Source organism: Sinocyclocheilus rhinocerous, unplaced genomic scaffold, assembly GCF_001515625.1.
Source record: "Sinocyclocheilus rhinocerous isolate Xijiao unplaced genomic scaffold, SAMN03320098_v1.1 scaffold184, whole genome shotgun sequence".
Lineage (NCBI taxonomy): Eukaryota > Metazoa > Chordata > Actinopteri > Cypriniformes > Cyprinidae > Sinocyclocheilus > Sinocyclocheilus rhinocerous.
Window position 1 is genome coordinate 570,602 of NW_015659717.1, and position 22,355 is coordinate 592,956.

The window sequence follows — 22,355 nt, forward strand, 5'->3', positions numbered from 1 at the left end:
CTCTCATTGGCTGTAGGTCAACACCGCTGTGTTTTTCAGTCAGAACTAATTTCACACAGCGTGATTGTGAATCGCGGACAGCTCCAGATATTTAACATGCCAAATATTTCAAGGGCGTCGGTGACGCATCGGCGATTCCCTCAGATCGGGTCTTTGATAATTCACGCTGCGTGATTGTCACTCACGTGAACGAGCACCGATTTTCCGATTTTCCGCATTTGTCGGTGATTTCGCAAAACCTGTCGGCGAGTGAAATATCGGGCTAAAATCGTGCAGTGTGAACTCGGTATTAGACGCCATATTGAATTTAGCAAACTGTGAGGGATAGGTTATAATGTCTCTAAAGGTCCTAGATCACTTCAAGCTAATTTTATGGAGTTTTTCTCAACGAAACTTCCTTTTGTCAGTTTCGTGATCCACCGAACAACCTGATCCAAACAACAAACCACCAAACACGCTGTACTTCTATCTCAGCCTTATTTTCATTCCTGTCATTCATTAAATATGGCTCTACCCTAAGGTCTAAAACTTACATTTTAGACACAATATTAACAGTTACTCAGCCTGTTTTTGATATACCAATAAAAATTGTTCAATAAGAAGCCAATAGCGAAATAAGCATGCTGTGTTTCTCCAAAAACAAGGTTTCTGAATGAATCAGTGTTTTGAACGAATCGGATAATTGAATGATTCATTGACTCACTCCTAATACACAAAATGTCTTCTGGCGTAACCTGCAGACAAGAATCAAAGAATTTTCATTCATGCATTATTAGAAAAAAATCAACATATTTTATTAAAAAACAAGACTATTTTTAGGACTGACTGGTTTAAGGTTTAATTTTTGTTACAGACTTATTAAATCGATCAGGTGATCTATGTAAGTAGCTTACAATGAATTAAATATTTTTGGGGTAAATGTATCTTCAAAAGAATATCTAAAACTCATTTGATGTATTTCCCGGAAACTACTTTACCTAATTAAAAGTGATGACACGTCATTCGGGTACCGGTGACAAAGAGAAATACCACATAACTCTACATTCATAGACATAACCGACTGTGCTTATGTAAATTCTGTGTGTTTTTGACATAACCTTGTGTGTATTTGACAGTTTAAGCGCAATAAAACATGAAAGAGAACTTCTTTTAGTACTTACATGTTGTGTGAAAACAGCTGCTTTCTTGGATGTGTGAAAACTGTGTATCAGAAGTCTTTAAAACGCATGCAAATAAGTTTTAAGCGTGACAGACACGATAATCAAAACCAAACTGATGTTTTGGCACTGGCAGACCATCCAAGGCACAAGCTATAAAAAAGGGGGCGGGGAGAAGCAGCTCATTTGCATTTGAAGATACATGCATTTCCACTTCCAGCCCTCCACTCAAAATGGGCATTTTCAAAATGATATAATAAATGATCTGTGGGGTATTATGAGCCGAAACTTCACAGGCACATTCTGGGGACACCTGAGACTTATATTTCATATATGTAATAGACATAATATGTCCCCTTTAAACATAACCCTGCATATCACAAGGTAACACATGGCACAAACTTGTTGGGAAAAAAGACCAATACAAAGTAATTTGGGCATTCAACACTTTATTCACAAAGTAATGAGCACTATCAAATGTTCACTGGTAAACCAAAACAAAAAATATAGGTATGATAAATCTACAGAACTTTACAAGACTTTGTTAAAACCATCTCATCTTTTTTTTAAAAAATTCCTATTCCAAAAACAGCCATTTGAAAGTGCCAAAGGAACATTTCTCCTTCTCTCCAAGTTGTCTCCTATCCTCCAGTTAATGCACAGTACATCTTTACAATAATTATGGTGGTATTTAAAACAACCATACACAATCTCAGACAAAACTGCTTTTAGTACAGCCACGAGAGGTGAGGGGTGGATGTTGTACATTGATATGAAATATGTGAACACAATGACCTGTACTGATGACGTATCCCAGAGTAAGTGGACTGATCAGGGATCAGATTATTACCCTCTTGAACAATAGAATCACAATCATCAAAGAACCAAACTGATCTCGAAACAGGGATGGATGAAATACATCAGGAAGGTGGATTAATAATTTAAACAATCTTAGATATGTCACCATAACAAACTGAATATGTGTACTAAAGAACTGTTAAAATATGCTGCATAAATAAACCTGAAGCTGGAGTGAAATCTTTATGTCTGGTAGTCAGTTCAGCTTCAAATGTGTAATAAAAATATCCTTTAACCATTTACATTGCAAACACATTAAAATACATACATCCATTTAATATTTTTGCTCTGATATTAGTAGCATTGTGTACAGCAAAGGTTTTAAGAACAAGCTAAGGTTACAAATATGACGTGGCATGTTCGGTACATCAAAATTTCTTTCTCAATGTGCTTGGGGAAAACATACAATTTTGTCAAATACAAATAATGACCGATACATCAAATTAACAGTTTTGCTTTCTTTTTTGTTTTTGTGGTTAGTTGGTTCAACTCATTATGCTGCAATAACAGCAAAGAAATTGTAAGAAATTTAGATTTTATTTCTATTGAAAAAAAAAACTGTCCAATATTTAAGATTAAACTAAATAATACTATAACATGCACTGGGAGCAACAAATGAAATCAGAATGCTCTCAAATTCACTTTTGACTTCAGATACAGCGTGTTCACACTCACACAGCACACAAACACACATTCGTCATTGACCTGTTTGAGGTTTTGTTCAGTGAAGGCTGTAAAAGACATCGTCCCAAAAAGTGAGACACCCTCTGGAGACACCAAAATGAGAAAAGCAGCCATCAAGAATTATGGTGCAAAACCGGTTTCAAACTGAATCAAGTATGAACGGTCACAACAACTCAATCCTTGTGAAGTTTTACTGCTATGAATTTTAACCCCCAACCTTCCCAAATCCCATCAAAAAAAGATGAAAGAATAAAAACAGAGTAAAGAATCTAAGTTAAAAGATAAAAATGTGCTCTGTTCAAAGCCTAGCCGATCTCATGGACAAGTTGGGAAAACGGTCCAACTGTAGACAGAAATGTCGCTGGGTGTCGCCGCGCTTCTGAGGCCAGTCCATAATGGAGCGAGGGAACATATGGGAGAAGAAAAACAAACCAAAGGACTGTACGCTGGCATTAAACATCCTCTTTCTTCACTTCCATCAAATTTAGAAGTTTTCTGCGATGTCTCTCTGAGGAGGGACGGTATGAGAGAGGAACGTTACATGAGAGTCAAACCGTTTCCTGCAAAATGTCATTGCAGTCACAGTGGGCGGAGCTTAACCTTCCTGTCCGTCTCTGAACAAACTCCTCCTCTTCCTCCTCATCATCGTCCCTCCCTTCTATTTGTTTGTCCCCTTTCAGTTCTCCAAGAGGAGTGTCCCAGCCCGCATTGTCCACCTGCGACCCCGCAGGTCGCATGGGATGTGATGAAGGCGAAGGAGGAGAAGAAGAAGAGGGACGTTCCACTTGGTTTAGCCCCAAAGCGTCTCTTAAGACCTCAGCGCCAGCTTCCTTCAATAAAAGAGCGGGCGTGGCCAGAGTGGTCAGGTAGATGGCTGAAGCGGATTGGCTGGAGGACACCAGGGCGTGGCCTCTTCCTGTTTGTCTGTCGTCAGGGCGGCGCGGAGAGTACGGCTGGTTGTCATTGCTGAGGAGCGTGAACATGTGGTCCACGGAGCGGCTGAAATGAGCCCAGTCCTCGAGGCTGAGGGTGAAGTTGAGTTTGAGATCGTAGGCGTGCTCATCAAGTCTGTACAAAGGTTCAAGTTCGGACCAGTTCGGCTCGCCGGGAAACATGTTGGTGTCTTCCGGGACGCCCTCGTTCCATGAGTTATCCTTCCCATCCTTCCCATATCTGTCCTCTGTGGGGGAACACGGCCAAAAATTTTTAACATTTTCGCCCAGCGACGAAACTATTTAAGGCACTCATTAAAAGTGGATGCATCAAAATAGAGATGGATGCTTGTGATTGGAAAAACAGAAAATAAACTACAATAAAAAAAAAACCTGAAAAGGCTTGTGATGGTGAAGGAAGGAAGAACGTAAATGTTTCAGGTTTCAAATGAAATGAGGTGAAGATGATGGGGGGGCGTGTGACGGGAATCTTCCCTCGTGCTCAGAAACAAAACTGCTATTTTTCCAAACAGTTTCCATGCAGATAGACGCCTCTACAAACTAATGCTGTATCATGCAGGCCAGGCAGATGCATTCAAGAAAAAGGAAATTAAAGAGAGAGCGAGAGAACGGTGATTCAGACAAGGTAGTGGCTTGGTGGCATTGTATCCTATGGACGAGAAGCAGAATTATTATCCAAACTCACAGCGATTTGGAGACAGGCTTCCTCACTTTAGGCCATTTCCGGCGCTGAAACTGCCTAATGCGACAAGCAATGATAAGACAAACTGTTACCCCGCCCCCAAACTCAAGCATGTGATAGAGACACAGCCAATCAGAGAACTTAAAGGCTTTCACATTCACACAACACCCAAGGCTGAATACATGCAAGGCACAAAACAGGGCTAGAAAGAGGGAGACAAAACAAGAGCGGCAAAGACACAGAGACAGAGAGTACAGAATCTGAAGGAGAAGACATCTGATCTGTCAAGGAAGTAACTGGGAGTTTAAATGTTTGCAATTGGACCCACATACTGAGTGGGTGGGTTTGGTTGGTCATGAGGTTTGTAAGAACTAACTAGCTTAGAAAAAGTTCCATATATCTACACTACCGATCACAAGTTTGGGTTGGTTTGATTTTTTAAATATTTTTGAAAGAAGTCTCCTATGCTCACCAGGGCTCCATTTATTTGATCAAAAATCCAGGAAAAACAGTAATATTGTGAAATATTATTACAATTTATATATTTTAGTATAGGAATATATTTTAGAACGTATTAACTTTATTTTAACTTTATTCCTGTGATGCAAAGCTGAATTTTCAGCATCATTACTCCAGTCTTCAGTGTCACATGATCCTTCAGAAATCATTCTAATATGCCGATTTGCTGATCAAGAAACATTTGAAAACAGTTGTGCTGCTAAATATTATTTTGTGGAAACTTTTGTTTTTTTAACTGAAGAATAAAGTTCAAAGGAACAGCATGTATTTGGAATAGAAATTTTAATAATGCATCCTTGCTAAATAAAATTATATATAATATATATAAGTCCTACTGACCCCAAACTTTTGAATGGTAGTGTGATATTAATAATCCTTTATGTGATAATACATTTATCCCTAGGCTGGTCATTTGTTAATCATATATGGTCTTCCATTCTCTTGAAATCCATTTTGCATGCATACAATGTTAGATTTAGACTTAGTTATTGTTTAATTGTATTATTTTTGTTGTTGTTGATTATGTTTTTCTGTTGGAACAGGCAGACTGTAATTAATACTTCAACTTCTTTCTCAGTTTGTGAAAATGACAGAGATTGTTATTGCTTTTACTGATTAATCAGTGCCACCAGTTAACAATTTCAGTTTTTTTCTTTCTCCATTTCTTGTACATCATTCACATTTTGAAAATAACAATACTATAAATTAAAGAAAATAAAAACCGTCAGCATCGAAATCGTGATATTACATTTTTTAAAGGTAAGTGGTTGCAAACAATTTATTTTAGCTACATTTAAAAAAATGTTGAAAGTCAGTCAACTAAATTGGTTTATTTAAATGTAGCTAAAATAAATTGATTGCAACCACTTAATTAAAAAAAAATGTGGGTAAATTTAATGAATTTAATTTAATTTAATTTTTCAGTGTAGTGAATTTTAAAATGAAATCTGAGTTATTATTGATTTGATTAAATAATCATTAAATATTTGTTGTTTGTAATTTGTTGTCTTTATATTACGTGGAAAATGTTCCTTCATATTATTGATTTTTTTTAAATTATAGTCAGATTAATTCTTCAATGTGTTCCCACCTTAATTATCAGTATCTGCAAAATGTATCTGCCAATCTCTAAAAACAAGCAAAAGTTGTGTTTACAGGAAAACCCTTACAATTAAAGTCTGTGGAGCAAAGACAGGATACTCTGTGCTCAGTAACTTACACATAATAAATACTATAAGGATAACAGAAAGAGACTTTACATGCAGAATACGCCACCTACAGGTTAGTAACGGGAAGTTAATCCCCCTAGAGTAGTAGTCTCTCCATTAAAAGGTGTTTTAGACAGCTGTACAACTCAAATAAGGCATTTCTGTACAGAGGAATTAATATAATTGCTTTTAGAGATACCAGAATATCTTGCCCCAAAGACTTCCATTGTATGTGCATTATAGCAGTGGGTCCCAACCCTAGTCCTGGAGGCACCCCAACACTGCACGTTTTGCATGTCTCCTTAATCAAACACACCTGATTCAGGTCATCAGCTGATTAGTAGAGACTTCAAGACCTGAAATTCTTGAGAGAAAGGAGACATGCAAAATGTGCAGTGTTGGGGTGCCTCCAGGACCAGGGTTGGGAACCGCTGCATTATAGTATACTAGATTTTAATTTTTACAAACTGAAAAATTAGTCATTATTATGACTATAGAGTAGAACTTTTATTTAACCTGAAACATTCCTTTAACAGCAAACTGACATCAAATCGGTTCTAGTCTCTACGTCGTCCTCTATGACAGAATGTCTTCTCCTTGATTTCACATTGAGGAGTGAATTCCTGTGATGCCTTTAGGTGTGTGTGATGTGCATCAGACTATTCAACATTCATTTAAGCTCCAAGCTGTCTACAACAGAACTGCAGAAGTGGATTAGTATCTTCATCCAAAATACTCTCACAGTAGCCTTCTAGTCTACAACTGGGTTAAATTCATTTGGCAGTGATACCTGTATTCATCATAGCTGCTTCTCTCTTTACCCCCTGAAGAAGAGACAATATCATTAGTTAGAGAGTGTAAAAACAATATGATGTACAGCCCCATTAATGTTTAAGATCCTCACGGAAGCATCACTGGAAAAACAACTCTGGGCTTCTGTCCAAGGGTCATGTGGAAGGTCGCAGTGCCAAGATAAGATCATCCATTGTTGTGGATGGAGTTGCAAGGGTCGGAATAAATGAGCTTGATAAAAGTCATCTTTTGGAAAATGATGAATCTGCAGGCTCAATATGCAGATGCAGAATATTAATGTTCATCTTAAGCTGATAAACTGCTATCCTGATCCCTTTCAGATGACTTTCATGCACAATAAAACCTCAACCGACTTTTTATGGCAAGCTCAATCTGTTCTGTAAACTGCATCAAAGTCAAACGATGCTAAATGTAAATAACAAACTGCAACTAACAATAAAGTTGTGCACAGTTCGCAAAGGAAATAAGTTGATCAACTTTCAGAAGGAAGAAAAAGCAATTCCCATGCTTGTTAATATCAAAGATCAAGTGTCTAAGAAATATTTACAATATTAAAATAAAAATATACAATATGTGGCGAAACTATTTAACACATAAGAAAATATGAGCTTGACTACAAAAGAAAAGAAAGAAAAAAAGGATATTTTGCTGTTGATGCACTACTCTTCAAACATTTGGAGCCAGCAAGTTTTTTTGATTGTAAATTAAATTAAATTAAATTAAATTAAATTAAATTAAATTAAATTAAATTAAATTAAATTAAATTAAATTAAATTAAATTAAATCAAATCTTGGAAGCTGAAAATACAGCTCTGCCATCACAGGAATAAATTACATTTCAAAATACAAAACTTTTATTTTAAACTGTAATAATAAACTTCTTTCAAACCCATTAAATATCTTGTCAACCCCAACCATCTGAACAGTTGTGTATTTAAAAAAAGAAAAAAAATCAACCTTTCTATGCATTTGTATTTGTATTTTATTATTATTCATTTTGGGTATTTTGTTGTTGTTATTTTTTAATTATTATTATTATTTTGACCAAGCAGTTCATGCTAAAATAAATCACCGTTGTCCACAAACATTTTAAGTTTTCATTCTACTCCTGCATTTTAATGTGACCTTTTGAGAAATGTAATCCGATTGCAGGCACCGGTGAGTTCCTTTAACACGAGCTGTCCTTGAGTTCATTTCGAGTGAATCAATAAGTGACTCAATAAATGTGCCTCTTCTGTTTTTATCACTGGAATGATCACTTCCGCTAAAAACAAATTTCAGTCAGTTTTGATGACTTTGAGAGCAAGGACTACATGTCAGATACAACTAAGGACATAACATCCTCAGACAGCATGCTGTGTGGCACATGTTTACCCTTCAGGACAGCAGCTCAGGAGGTGACGGTACGAGTTTCTGTTTGCATATAAAACAAGGAGGACAGGAAGCAAGGCAGGGCCAGGGATCAGGTGAGGATGATGATGATGAAGATGTGAAATTCCATGTTATCCTTTGCCTTGGTCCTTTCAGAGGGAAATGTGTGTGTGTGTGTGTCTGGCGCATGTATCAATCAGTGTGTTGCAAGCTCTGGGCTGGATGCCTAGAAGAATGATGCAGCTGTGTGTATGCATACAGTATGTGTGTGTGTGTGTGCTGCGGAGGTATTTTCACCTATACGAGTGTGTGTGTGACTCACCGAAGTCGAGGCTGCGTGTGCGAGGGTTACACTGCTTGTGTCCCTTACAGCCCCTGAGCTCCATGAGTTGAACATGCAGCTGATTGAGAACATACCGGTCCAGTGTGTTCACTGCATTCACCAACTACACACACACACAGAGAGATGCAACATAACACAGACATTAATATAACATTCATTTTGGTGACATTTATGACTAAATATTGTTGCAGTATAAAAAAGCATTTGAATTTCCTATTTCTGTTACCATTTCAATACTTATTTTGTGAAAAGGTTTTTTTTTTTTTTTGTTTGTCAAAAATTGTGCCGTAATTTCTGCCACACCAAACAATTTTGCCCCTAGTAAAGTGTTTTGTGTTCTTGTTGACTAATGTGACACCAGTAGACAACAGAAGATGAAAATGTCACATGATATATGGAGGAAACAAACAAACAACAAAAAAAGTAAATACTACATACAAGCAGAATTATTTTATTTGTAATTGTTTTTAATTATGCAAAACCTATGAAAATATTAATTAATATTTATTAGTTTAGAAAACGTGAAACATGAGCTGTGAAATTAGCCTCGGCAAAACAAAAGAGTTTGCCATTTTAAAAGTTCAAAATGCCATTCACAAGAATGTTGTGATACAATAATCTGAGATGTAGTGTAAATGACTCTATGGTTCAAATATTCATGAGAATACAGAAGAAGAAAAAAAAAAACAGAATTCCCATGAAATGAATGTATGTTCACTGTTGGACACTGTTAGTCAAAATAAACTAATGTGAGTGTGAAAAGTGTGTTTTAAGAAATGATTTCTGTTAATAATAATAATTTCTTTTTCTTCTTAATAATTAATAATCAACGATTAATTATTAATTAATATAATTAATAATTTCCTATTAATTTTCCACAGGGCTAAATGTGCCTATAGTTGAAGAAACACCTAAGTCATCCATCGAGATTTGACTTGATGGTTGATGTCAGGCTATGATATTTTTGATCAATATTATTTTTCCCTGTCCATGTGGCCGTGGTTAAGAAATTGTTTTCAGAGGCAGAATAAGTTATTACACTGTGAAGAATGATTATGCTTTGTTTTGTTTTTTTAATAATGCACTGATGAATAGTGTACACTATGAGTAGGACCATTTATTAGGAAAGTAAACATGGTCCATGGTGATTTCATGTTGTCTTTATATACAGCATGATCACTGACCTGATACGGATCCGTGTTGATGTCAAAGTACTCCAGAAATCCAGTGGCAAATTCACAGAACAGGAAGTTGTGTGTCTCATTAATGGTCCTCATGCACCAGTAGGTGTTATTATTGGCACTAGTGCACGCACAAAACGGCCCCACTGGAAACAAAGATGAAATCGTGTGAGACACATCAATGCAGTCAACACATTCTTACTTATAGCTCGTCACATATGAACGCTTGGTGTCACTTTTGAACAAATCTGGCCTTCTCTTTAGCTTCTTTTTTCAATATGCAGGGAACCCCATTACTTCAACTGTTTGCCTTATGCATCAGATCCAGATGCATTTAATTCTTTGCATGCAGTTGTAAAAGCAATATCTTTTACAGTGTGTGTGTGTGTCTTACATGTCCAGAATGGAGCGGTCTGCCAGTGCTGGTTGTCGTGTGTGAAGCAGGTGAGGCCAGGCATGCTGCAGGTGTCATTGTTACGCAGGCGCTTCAGTAACTTCCTCAGCTTCTTCCTGCGCTTTTGTTCCAACAACAACCAGGCCTTCTTATCCTTCTCCTGTCCTTTCCTACAGAGACAGAGAGAATCATCAAAACCATAATCATGCATACATATGTATACATACACTCAGACACAAAAGCCCACCTGAAGGGATGGACACCTCCTGCTTTGTATTTCCTCAGCTTACTCTTGTACTTGGATTTGTAACTAAACGAGAAGAAAAATTAAGTGAGCCATCACCAAATAGGATTATAACCAGCATATATTAAAATAATTAATGCATAAATAATGTATATAATGTACTGTATAAGTAATCATTTCTGTAACATACAGTGTCTATTAATTACATATTACAATTTATATTTTATAACATGTTTATGTAATTCATTTCAATATATATATATTAATATTTAATATAAAATTTATTTTATTATGTATTTCATTTATTGTATGGAATTATACATTACATTAAAGACATTCATTATTGATTTAAGTATTACAAATTTATAATAATTAAAGGATCATAATAGTTTAATGTAATTTATTGGAATTTAATTAATGATTATTAAAAAAATGAATGAATCTGAATGAATTTGACAAATACAGAACACCAGTAAAGAGATAATAAGAGACAGATGTGACTCTCACTAGTATTTGTTGCAGTCACACTCTTCAGGTCGAGCCTTTTTCAGATGACCTCTGACCTCACGAAGGTTTTTAATCTTCGTCTGGAGTGTTTCGATCTGGGAAAAGAAATGATAATGTACATAACGATATAACTTATGCAATATAAATGTACAGAATTAAAGTTGGAAGACTGGGAATATGATACATGAGTTGTGCAAAACTTTTACTGATGTTTTTTTTTTTTTAAATCTTTTTTGAGCTTGCAGCTGGTCATTGTTTACTTTTTGTTCACAACTTTCTACTAAACATCCCCTTTTATATTCCACAGAAGAAAGAAATTCATACAGATTTGGAACAAAATGCATGTGAGCAAATCATAAGTGTGTCATACTTCGTGGTCGATGTGGAGCTTGTGGTCCTTCCATGCTTGCAGCGATTTGTACAGACCACCGTCACATTTTACTGTATCATTGGCCAAAATTAAACATCTGAAACACACACACACACACACACACACATTCTCTTTGATGCATATACTCCCTCTTTTGTCCGTCATGTGTCTCTATTGAAGCACACACACTCTCACTCCTCACCTGTGAGTGACTTTAATAGAGGAGGGCACAGTCAGGCTGTTGCTGGTCTGGCTGACTGCAGTGGGTCCCACACCGCTGAACTCGTCCTCGTCCGCTGTGTTCTGCCCGAGGCTGAGGTTTCTGGGGCCTGAGGGTCTGTATTCATGATCCAGGTCCACTGCGTACAGGTCTCCTCCCATCTCCATGGAAACAGCACGGGCAAAGCGGTTCCTGGAGTAGCTCTTCAGGGATTTCAGTTCTGTCAATCAAATGCAGGGCTTGCCATTATCACTTGTCAAGGACAAAAATGATTATTTTTTTCATATTAGATACTATATTAGATAGAGAGACCTTTGTTTTTTTTAATTGTCATGAAATGTTTAGTATGTAAAGAAATTACAAATCAAGTCAGAATTTGTTTACATATTAAAAATTTCATGACAATAAAAAAAAAGGATTGTACAGCAATTCTGATAATATTAATTAGAAGTCCATTTTCTTTTACGCCCCACCTCCACTAGAGGGCAGCAGAGGCACAGAGAATAATTCAGCTAATGCCTCCTGCATGATTTTTTGGAGGACTTGTTGCTGTGTGTGTTTGGATCTCAGTATCTAGTCATACTCACTCTTTTTGGAGAACAGTTTATTCTTGGAGAAGGTGCTCAGTCTGTAGCTTGTGGGTTCACAATTGCAGCCTTGAGGCTCAGAGTTCACGCTGGCATCAGTGCTCATGCTCTGCAGATAAATCTGCGATTTGATGCTGGATACAGACGGCTTCCGCACTGCAGACAGACTGGCCATGCCTTTGCATTTAGACAACCTCAGCTTTCCTGTGGCGTCTTCAACACACTGCCACTTCTGCAGAGACACAGACAAAGAGGGACATCACGCAGTTTTACTCTCAAAGATGATTCATATACAGTAACAAAAGGTACGGTATTGCCACAGTTGCTTGGACATGGTACCAGGGTAATATCATGATTTTTCTTTAAAGGTACCAAGATAATATTTTATCATGCAAAAACATGATGCAAAGTACAGTAGCATTACCATGTGATACCATAGAAAGGTAGCTCTCTTGATGTGACTCAAGGCAAAATATCTTACTCATTCTTATAAAATATTATTAGCTCGTTCCTCTGTGACTGAACTGTATTTGACAGCGTCTGCTCACGAACACAATTTGTTTGACACCATCAACACCCATTAACTTTTCGCCGTGATGACTGTGCGTGGATGAGTGTGCTTATACGCCGGAAGTAAAGGTGAAAATTAACCCCCCGCCTCGTGTCGGCATTCTTACTCAGCTGTAATTATCACAAATCCACCTCGTTAAAAGCCTCGTTAATGAGGAACATAAGTAACAGAGCGCTTAGGGCTGCACACTATCAGAGAGATGAAGGGAACATGCCTTTCTTTTTAGTCGTCTTTCTAGTGGCCTTGTAGTTAAAGACATGGCTGGTAAATGAAAGAAGCTATGAGGGCCAATCCAGCATTTTGTTCCAGGTGCTATTTTATATCATCACAAAATGTAGACTGTGTTATTGCACAGCTCTATATGTAAAGTTTGATATATATATATATCATATCCCACTTACCCGCATACATACAGTACACTCATGTAAATCTATATAGCAAATTTCAACTCCATGACTTTTATTTTTATTGCATAATGTAACAATATTATTGCCGAATATATAAAGTTGGATGTGCATAATATCCAACTTTATCTGCATACATACATTATACTCATGTAAAGTGCATATACTATATTGCAAAAACCAGCTCTAATCGGCTAAATGCAGATGTAAAGCATGATTTCTGTAAAGTAAAACTACTTTGAAATAATGTGTATTATGAAAATCGCTATACAAATAAATCTGAGTAAATGCACTGCACTAAAAAAAGATATATTTTCTCATAAAATAGATATTTTACAAAGTACTTTGGAATCTAAAATTGCTATAAAATCAAAGCCATGTATCTAACTCGGTTATGTTCCAAATTTGAAGTTGATATCACAAAAAAAAAAAAAAAGATGTTCCTGTGAGATTTTAGGTGCTATATCAAAAATAGTCACCGGGTGACACTCATACTCCATTGAACTTTTTGATGCATTTCCCTGTCAAAAAGTTATAAATTTCGGTCACATTATTACTTCTACCACAAAATAATCACCAAACATGGAACCTTGAGACTCAGACCATTCCAACGATGTGTTTTGTCAATATTTTTAAAAGTTTTGATTATAAAATATTGTAGCAAATTTTGTAACATGGCACTTGACACTGCTCACTAGGGAGAGGAGCGCGCCAAAAGCATTTAAAGTATCATTTTCATAGTAACAAAATAGTTTTCACAAGATTAATTTTAAGTGTTTCAAGCTTTCAAAATATATCTAATTTAGGATGATTAGCGTGACAATTGAGAGGTTAAAGGGATATTTCACCCAAAAATGAAAATTCTGTCATTTATTCATCCTCGTGTCAATCCAAACCTGTATGAATTTCTTTTTTCTGTTGTACATATAAGAAAATATTTTGAAAAATGTAACCAAAGAGTTGATGGTAGCCATTGACTTCCATAGTATGGAAAAAAAATACAATGGAAGTCAATGGCTACCAACATTCTTTAAAATGAGGGTGAGAAATGATGACAGAATTTAATTTTGGGGTGAACTATCTCTTCAAGTAAATAAGGTGTTAAAACAATGCAGATAGCATGTGCACATAAACAACACTTTCTGTAGGTGCAATTTTCCCTTTTTCTTGGTTTGAAAGTTAGACGTTTTTCTTGCTTGCAAAAGTGTGAAGGTATGTAACGACAGACTGTTCCTTGATCAAAGCAGAAAAGCAGATGGACGAATAAAGCCTGACATAAAAAACGAAAGAAAGAGATGGAGAAAAGAGAAAGGGATGGAGAGAATAGGTAATGCAGGAACGGGCTGCAGGTCCCTGGAGGACTACAGTGGGCCAGTCTTGTTAGAGTGAAAGTGAGAGCATGAAATGTCAGGTGTCTGATCTGACAGCTCAGACATCTCTCTGTTCTCACTTCTGTTTCATAAGACGGCTCACACACACACACACACAGACACACACACACACACACACACACACACACAGATACTCTACTTGTGAGGGTCTATACTGACAAAGTATGCCAAAAAGTATTACCATGTTTATGGACATAGTGTCATGGTAATATTATGGTTAAGTACCTTCAGTGTAGTACCTCTGTAATTACATACTGTACTAATGGTTAAAAGTTTGCAAAAAATAAGATTTATAAGAAAAATAATATGCTCAGCAAGGCTGCATTTATTTGATAAAAACAGTAATATTGTGAAATATTATTACAGTTTAAAATAACTCTTTTCTATTGTAATATATTTTAAAATATAATTTATTCCTGTGATTCAAAGCTGAATTTTCAGCATCATTACTCCAGTCTTCAGTGTCACACGATCCTTCAGAAATCATTCTAATATGCTGATCTGCTGCTCAAGAAACATTTCTTCTTCTTCTTATTATTATTATTAACACCAACATTCAAAAGTTTGGGATAAGATTAAAAAAAAAACTTTTATTCAGCAAGGATTCATTAAAATGTTTAAAAGTGACAGTAAAGACATTTAATTATTATTATTATTAACACCAACATTCAAAAGTTTGGGATAAGATTAAAAAAAAAAACTTTTATTCAGCAAGGATTCATTAAAATGTTTAAAAGTGACAGTAAAGACATTTATAATGTTACAAACGATTTCTATTTCAAATAATCACTGTTCTTTTGAACCTTCTATTCATCAATGAATCCTGAACAAAAATATAGCATATTATTATTTGATCATTATTGCTGTTGCTGTTTACTATTATTGTTTTTACTTATTTATTTTTTTTACTTATGTTATTATTTTTTTTATTTAAAAATACAGCTTTGGTGAGCATAATACACTTTATGAACGATTAAAAATAATAAACATATCAATGTACAGTATTGTTAAAAATATGAAAATGTTAAGGTGTTTTTCCTGGGTGGTGGGCAGTAGTATTTCACAGACGTGCTGGTTCTGATGGCATTAGCTGGTGAAGGCATAGCTCATGAATATTTATTATGTTATGCACAAACGATTGAACATGAGAGGTTAGTGTTTTAAATAGTCTATGTGACATATTGAGGTCAGCAGTAGAGTTTTTGCTCATTTGCAAGTCAAATTGAAAGGCAAACAATAACATTATGATGTGGAATGTCCAAAAATCATCTACACAGCAATTTCACTAGCACATCAAGTTGCTACTTGTGACATTTCGCTTGATAACTTCATCTCTGCTGCTCTGAATGCATGCATCAACAAACCAGTGTTTGAAACACTGGACTCCTGGTAATGTGGAGTAGTGGATTGCTGCCTATATATGCAAGGAATAATTGACTCCGGGCCGTTGAATTATTAGAGAAATAATGCACACCCGAGGTGGTGATGCGGCCACGACGCGAAGCGGATATTATTCCGCTTATAAAGAAAGAGAGAAAGAGAGCGAGAGAGAGAGAGAGCTTGTGTGAATTATGCTACCTCTGTGCGTCCCTCAACAGTGTTCTGCAGCAGTGTCTCTAAACAGCGCAGTTATTACCTCGCTAGTGAGAAATGTCATGTGTAGCCTTTAAGTTGCTACACTATATAGGCTAACTGATAAAATTGTCAGGGCAACGCTGACAACACCTTTTTGTGCAAACTGCGTGACCGTAGTGTGCGTGTGCGAGCACGTGTGATAGCAGTAATTCCTGTGTGCTGTATAGGTACTGTATGATAATTTCCGTTATTACAGTTAACTATGCGAAGTGATATGGAACTGTAATGCGGTCAAGAGAGCTGCCTGGAACTACGTTCGCCGTGCGTTTCCCTGAAAATAATTGCACACCTCAGAATGTTCGTCAGCCAATCAGATTCAAGCATTCAACGGGCCCCATAGTATAAATATATTTAATAAATTGTACATAGATTGTCAGAAGATAAATATTCTTCTGTATGTACAGGTATTTTGTTGTACCTGACCGATCTGTTCACATGGCGTCTGGTACTCTACGCGCTGGCACAGGTCTTTAACACGCTGGTATTTGGGCAGGTAGTTTTCCTCCTGCGCCATATCCTTCCCATCATTCAACACTTTATGCAGCAGTTTTCTGTCACCAGAGAAGAAGAGAAAAACCTCATGTTATCTGAATAAACATACGCTGACCTTTCACACCAAAAACCCAGAGCTCTCCGGCTGTTTTCACATTTAATTTGCGCTGACTCACCCTCTCTCCACCAGGAACGAGTCCCTCCACACTTTTCCTTTCTTGTTGAGCTGGAACCTGCAATTAGGAGAGATGGATGGAAATTGATCTACCGGCTTTGTTACTGATCACCTGGAACAGCAAATTGTCCAGAAATGGGCAGTTTCTCAGTGGACTCAAACGATGACTAAATGCAACAAGTTGAGGCCGAGATTGAAAAAGAGTGAAAAAATCGTAATGCTGAAAAACTGAAACCCAGCCTGCAATTTAAAGTGTTTTTTCTTCCCCTCTACTATCCCTGATGAAAAACAGAAAGAGTTGTGGAGGTGAGGAAACACAAGTGCTCTGTGCACCTCCTGACCTTCTCTGCAGATATGAGCTATCGATCGGTGCTCTCACACACCCTCTCTGATCTCCGCAGGAGTTTCTGCCAGATTTAGGAGTGTTCTGGCTGGCCTTTTCTCCTATTCAGACTCCTATTGTTAGTGGTACTTGCTAAGGCATCATCAGTTCACAAACTCCAAAGCCAAAGTTATGCGTACTTTGCCCCATACCATTTGTGTTTTGGACATGAATGATACTAAATTATGGGGTTTATTGAAAAGTGGTGTACTATTGGGTCATCATGATAATAATAATAAAAAAAAAATAAAAAAAAAGGATAAATTCAATACTATTTTAAATAGCAACAAACTGAGCTAGCCTTGCTTGTCATAGAAAGGTCAAATTATCTAATATTTATATGACTTACTGATGCTGACACAGCCATGAGGGTCCGCAGGGTCCTCGCTATGATATCATTTCTTGTTTTATGTTTTTAAAGGGGTCATATGATGCGATTTCAAGTTTTCCTTTCTCTTTGGAGTGTTACAAGCTCTTGGTGCATAAAGAAGATCTATAAAGATGCAAAGACTAAAGTCTCAAATCCAAAGAGATATTCTTTATAAATGTTAAGAGTCAACCACGCCTATCTAAAACGGCTCATTCTAACACGCCCCCACATATCTACCTCACGATGTGGAAATATTAGCATAATGCCGCCCAAACGTGCACGCAAAGAAAGAAGGCGTGGTTTCAGGAACAGCAGTAGTGTTGATGCAGCCATGTCAGGCAGACGCTGTGTGTTTCTAGGCGAAAGCAAAAGCACTTTATTTGGCCTTCCGAAAGTAGATGCATTTAGGAATCTTTAAGATTACTTACAACAGAACAGCAATGCATTTTATGGACGACCGTTTCATGAACCTAGGAGAGGAGGTAATTCTGACTTTGCTATGACAATCTGGCGCTTCTGAATCAGCTACCGTTTTGTTATTAGTTTAAGTATTTGCTATTGACTGTTCAAATGCGGAGTTTTGCGCAGCGCAGAGTAACGTGTCGTGTGTGTGTGTGTGTGTGTGTGTGGGGAACAGGGTCACATCACAGGAGAGTGAGCTGGGTGTCAGAAATCATAGCACGTCAGCTGTCTTAACCGCGGCTTGTGTACTGCATCATCACTGTGTCTGTCACGCGACTCTGTTCCCCTTTCGGGCTCTGTCTTTACATTTATTTTGAAAGATGAAGCTCGCGTTTATGGTAAGGGGCGTTACATTTCCGACGCGTGCTTGTTGTGTTCGGCCAATCACAATGCACTGGTTCAGCTGGCCAATCAGAGCAGACTGTGCTTGTCAAAGGAGGGGGCTTTGTTGAAAACGACGCGTTTGAGAGAGGCTGGGCATAGAGGACCTACAATAATGTACAGTATTTGAAAAATAATGTGTTTTTTGAACATTAAAGCATGTCAACATATTCTGTTACACCAAATAAACAAAATAATGATCTTTAAAATAGCATCATATGACCCCTTTAACGTTCTGTTATGTTGGTTACACCACTTTGATCTAGATGACAAAAGCCTGTTTATTAATCAATTATGTAAGCCTGTTTCTGCCACTGAATAAAAAACAAAACAACGTAATTGCTACTTTTATCTCAAAATTCTGAAATTTTTTCTCGCAGTTGTGAGTTGACATCTTGCAGTTCAGATTTCTTTTCTCAGAATCACGAGTTATAAAGTCAGAATTGTTTGATATAAACTCCCACTTCTGACATTTCTCTCAGAATTGTGAGATAAAAACTCACAACGCAACTCACTAACACTGCGTGTTATAAAGTCAGAACTGCGATGCAATTCTGAGAAATAAAGCCAGAATTGCGAGATATAAACTCGCAATTGTAAAAAAAATTGTCTCTTTTTTTCCCTCAGAATTGGACTTTATAACTCACAGTTGAGAGTTTATATTTCACAATTCTAAGAAAAGCCAGAATTGCGAGATAAAAAGTCAGAATTCTCAGAAAAATAGAATTTCAAGATATAAACTCGCAATTACGAGACAAAAGTCAAAATTGTGAGTTTATCTCACAATTCTTATTTTACAACTCGCAATTGCAAGTTTATATCATGCAATTCTGAGAAAAAAAGTTGGAATGTAAACTCAGAATTGTGAGAAATAAAGTCAGAATTGTGAGTTTATATCTCGCAATTCTGACTTTATTTCTCGCAAATTGCTTATTCGTATCACGCAATTCTGACTTTATAACTTGCAATTCTGAGGAAAAAAGTCTACATTGTGAGATAAAGAGCTGCAATTACCCTGTTTTATTTTTTATTCAGTGGCAGAAATAGGCTTCCATAATAAACAGTGAAGCAGTTTAGGCTAGATAATTTTAAAGAAATAATATTCTTAAAAAATGACCAACTTCTACTTTCTTTTCAAGAATTTTATTCACTGAATGAGGCTTTTTTTATTATGACATCAAGACAGTTATATCGCTTTATAACCCCCCAAAATATCAGAAAATATTCTGAAATTAAAACAAGCTCATCATAGACAATGTGTATTCAAATTATTGCATGTACGTAATGTATTTTTAGTTAGGGATGGGCAATATGGCAAAAATATCACCACAATTTTTTTTTTTCAAACAGGATCACGATTTATGTTCACTATTCTTTTTGATGTTGGTTTTTGCAAGTTAATGAGCAGCACAACAAAACTAATTTCCATGTTTAAGGAAATATAGCCCTACAACAAAATATAAAAGAAGAAATAAAACGGTGGGTAATATGACCAAAATCATATTTCACTTTATTTTATTTCAATAATAATACAAAAACAGACACTGCACTGTCATAAAACATAGCTGTAAAGTCAGTTTGTGGAGACAGTTTAATCATTCACGATTTACTATCATCATATCACAAACGCTTATTATTAGTCATATTTAGGACCAGAATATCTTGGGGATAGGTTTATTCAACCACCTAGTAAACACCCAGAGACCCTAGCAACTGTTTAGAGATGCCCTCGAAACCAACAAGAACACCTCAGCACGTGGAAGCTGATGAAATATAGAGGTCCTTATTTAATTAGTGTCTATCTGAGCTGATTGAGAGCACAAGGGAAGTGCAAGACCTCCATCTCACTGCCAGTTATTTTTCCTGAAACCAGAACACCTTAGCATGTGGAAGCTGATGAAATATAGAGATATTTATTTAATGAGTGTCTATCTGAGGTGACTGAGAGCACAAGGGAAGTGCAAGCCCTCCATCTCCCTGCCAGTCATCTTTCCTGAAAGCCCCTCTTCCCTCCGGATTTCTTATTTCCTGTTCCCCCCCACCTCCTGCTGAGATATGCATCTCTTCCTCTCATCTGAAATAAAAGAGGTGCGCGGGCTAGCGGAAGAGTGCAGAGATGAGATTTCAGCAGGTGTCATGGTGATGAGGGGGGCTCTGTGCCAGTAGGATGCCTGGCAGACCGCCATCTGCTGCCACTCAATGACAATGAAGTGAGGCGAGGTGCTGTTCAAACTGCTCTGAATGCAATGTGTCATTATCCTCAGGAACCTCAGCATTACAAACTGATCAAGTAATACAGTGAACTAACTAGTGCTGTTCACTCTTAAAAATAAAGGTTCCAAAAGGGTGTTTTTGATGTGATGCACCATAATTAAGAACCATATTCGGTTCCCCAAAGAACCTTTCAGTGAATAGTTCCTAAAAGAACCATTCTGAAGAACATTTGTGACCCTGGAGCACAAAACCAGTCTTAAATCACTGGGGTATATTTGTAGCAATAGACAAAAATATATTGTATGGGTCAAAATTATCGATTTTTCTTTTATGCCAAAAATCAGTAGGATATTAAGTAAAGATCATGTTCCATGAAGGTATTTTGTAAATTTCCTACTGTAAATATATTAAAACTTAATTTTTGATTAGTAATATGCATTGCTAAGAACTTCATTTGGACAACTTTAAAGGCAGTTTTCTCAGTATTTTGATTTTTTTGCACCCTCAGATTCCAGATATTCAAATAGTTGTATCTCAGCCAAATATTGTCCTATCCTAACAAACCATACATCAATGGAAAGCTTATTTATTCAGCTTCCAGATGATGCATAAATCACAATTTCCAAAAATTGACCCTTATGACTGGTTTTGTGGTCAAGGGTCAAAATTACACTGTAACAAGGACACCTTAAAATAAAGCGTAATCTAAAGTTTTAATAATCTGACACAAAGTGGTAATTACAAAAGTCTCTGCTTTTGCATTTTCATGGAAATTATTGGTTTAACTTGTTTATTTTTATTTATTTAGATGTTTTATCTAATGTAACAGCTCAATTTTTTTGATTATAAAGTGACAAAAATGTAAATACATTATGAATAGTCATCTATAGTCAAAAGTTGGTGTAGAAACAACCCTCTACGGACACCTTGGCAATTGAATCGCCATTGGTTAGTAAATTGTTTTGTTTACTCGCCAGACTATATAATAAATGTTTGTAAAATGGCACAGTTTTTTTAAATATCTGAAAGTACACTCTTAACATCAGTCAGTCAAGCATTATAATATGATAATCGAGTATTATTTAATGATAGAACTTTAGTAATTAGAATTAAAACTTGATAACCATGTATGAATGCATATGCATGGTCCATGGTCACATTTTAAAAACCTAAAGAACCTTTTTTGCATTTGAAAGGTTCCATGGATGTTCGAGGTTCTTCATAGAACCATTGATGCCAATAAAGAACCTTTATTTTTAAGTGTTGATTCTGCACTGAGAAATATAACACTGAGGAGCGAATTTATTAAGCAGCCGTGCAACTTTTGTATGTGCTAACCAAGCGGCAACCTCCCGCTCTCTCTCCTGAAGCCAACAAGGTAAATCTCAATTTCGGAAAATTGACCCTTATGACTAGTTTTGTGGTCCATGGTCACATTTTAAAAACTTAAAGAACCTTTTTTGCATTTGAAAGGTTCCATGGATGTTCGAGGTTCTTCATAGAACCATTGATGCCAATAAAGAACCTTTATTTTTAAGTGTTGATTCTGCACTGAGAAATATAACACTGAGGAGCGAATTTATTAAGCAGCCGTGCAACTTTTGTATGTGCTAACCAAGCGGCAACCTCCCGCTCTCTCTCCTGAAGCCAACAAGGAAGTGACTTAAACTGTAATTCATCAACTGGCCGCTAGAGGCTGGCTGCAAAAGGGAGTCAATCCCATAGACCCCCCATGTTAAAATGCTTTACAGCAGAAAAAAACATGTTTACAGCCTGGTTCAAAAAAT

The 22,355-nt window shown here is 36.6% G+C and overlaps 1 protein-coding gene across 6 annotated transcripts in view; it reads right to left on the bottom strand.

Annotated features, from left to right (window-relative positions):
- Positions 1–1,729: 1,729 nt before the first annotated feature.
- Positions 1,730–22,355, bottom strand: part of LOC107724188 (extracellular sulfatase Sulf-2-like) — a 133,666-nt gene continuing 113,040 nt past the window's right edge. For 4 of the 6 annotated variants that reach the window (XM_016532998.1, XM_016533000.1, XM_016532997.1 and 1 more), the window contains 11 exons: positions 16,761–16,817; positions 16,511–16,643; positions 12,092–12,323; positions 11,487–11,724; positions 11,285–11,381; positions 10,915–11,009; positions 10,411–10,473; positions 10,164–10,333; positions 9,773–9,915; positions 8,568–8,691; positions 1,730–3,879 (listed from right to left, as the gene is read on the bottom strand). In XM_016532998.1, coding sequence (XP_016388484.1) covers positions 3,248–3,879; positions 8,568–8,691; positions 9,773–9,915; positions 10,164–10,333; positions 10,411–10,473; positions 10,915–11,009; positions 11,285–11,381; positions 11,487–11,724; positions 12,092–12,323; positions 16,511–16,643; positions 16,761–16,817 — 1,984 coding nt within the window. In that variant the 3' untranslated portion in view covers positions 1,730–3,247. Of the gene's footprint in view, positions 3,880–4,337; positions 4,392–6,851; positions 6,886–8,567; positions 8,692–9,772; positions 9,916–10,163; positions 10,334–10,410; positions 10,474–10,914; positions 11,010–11,284; positions 11,382–11,486; positions 11,725–12,091; positions 12,324–16,510; positions 16,644–16,760; positions 16,818–22,355 lie in introns of all 6 variants that reach the window. The other 2 variants (XM_016533001.1, XM_016533002.1) reach the window with 2 other exon arrangements.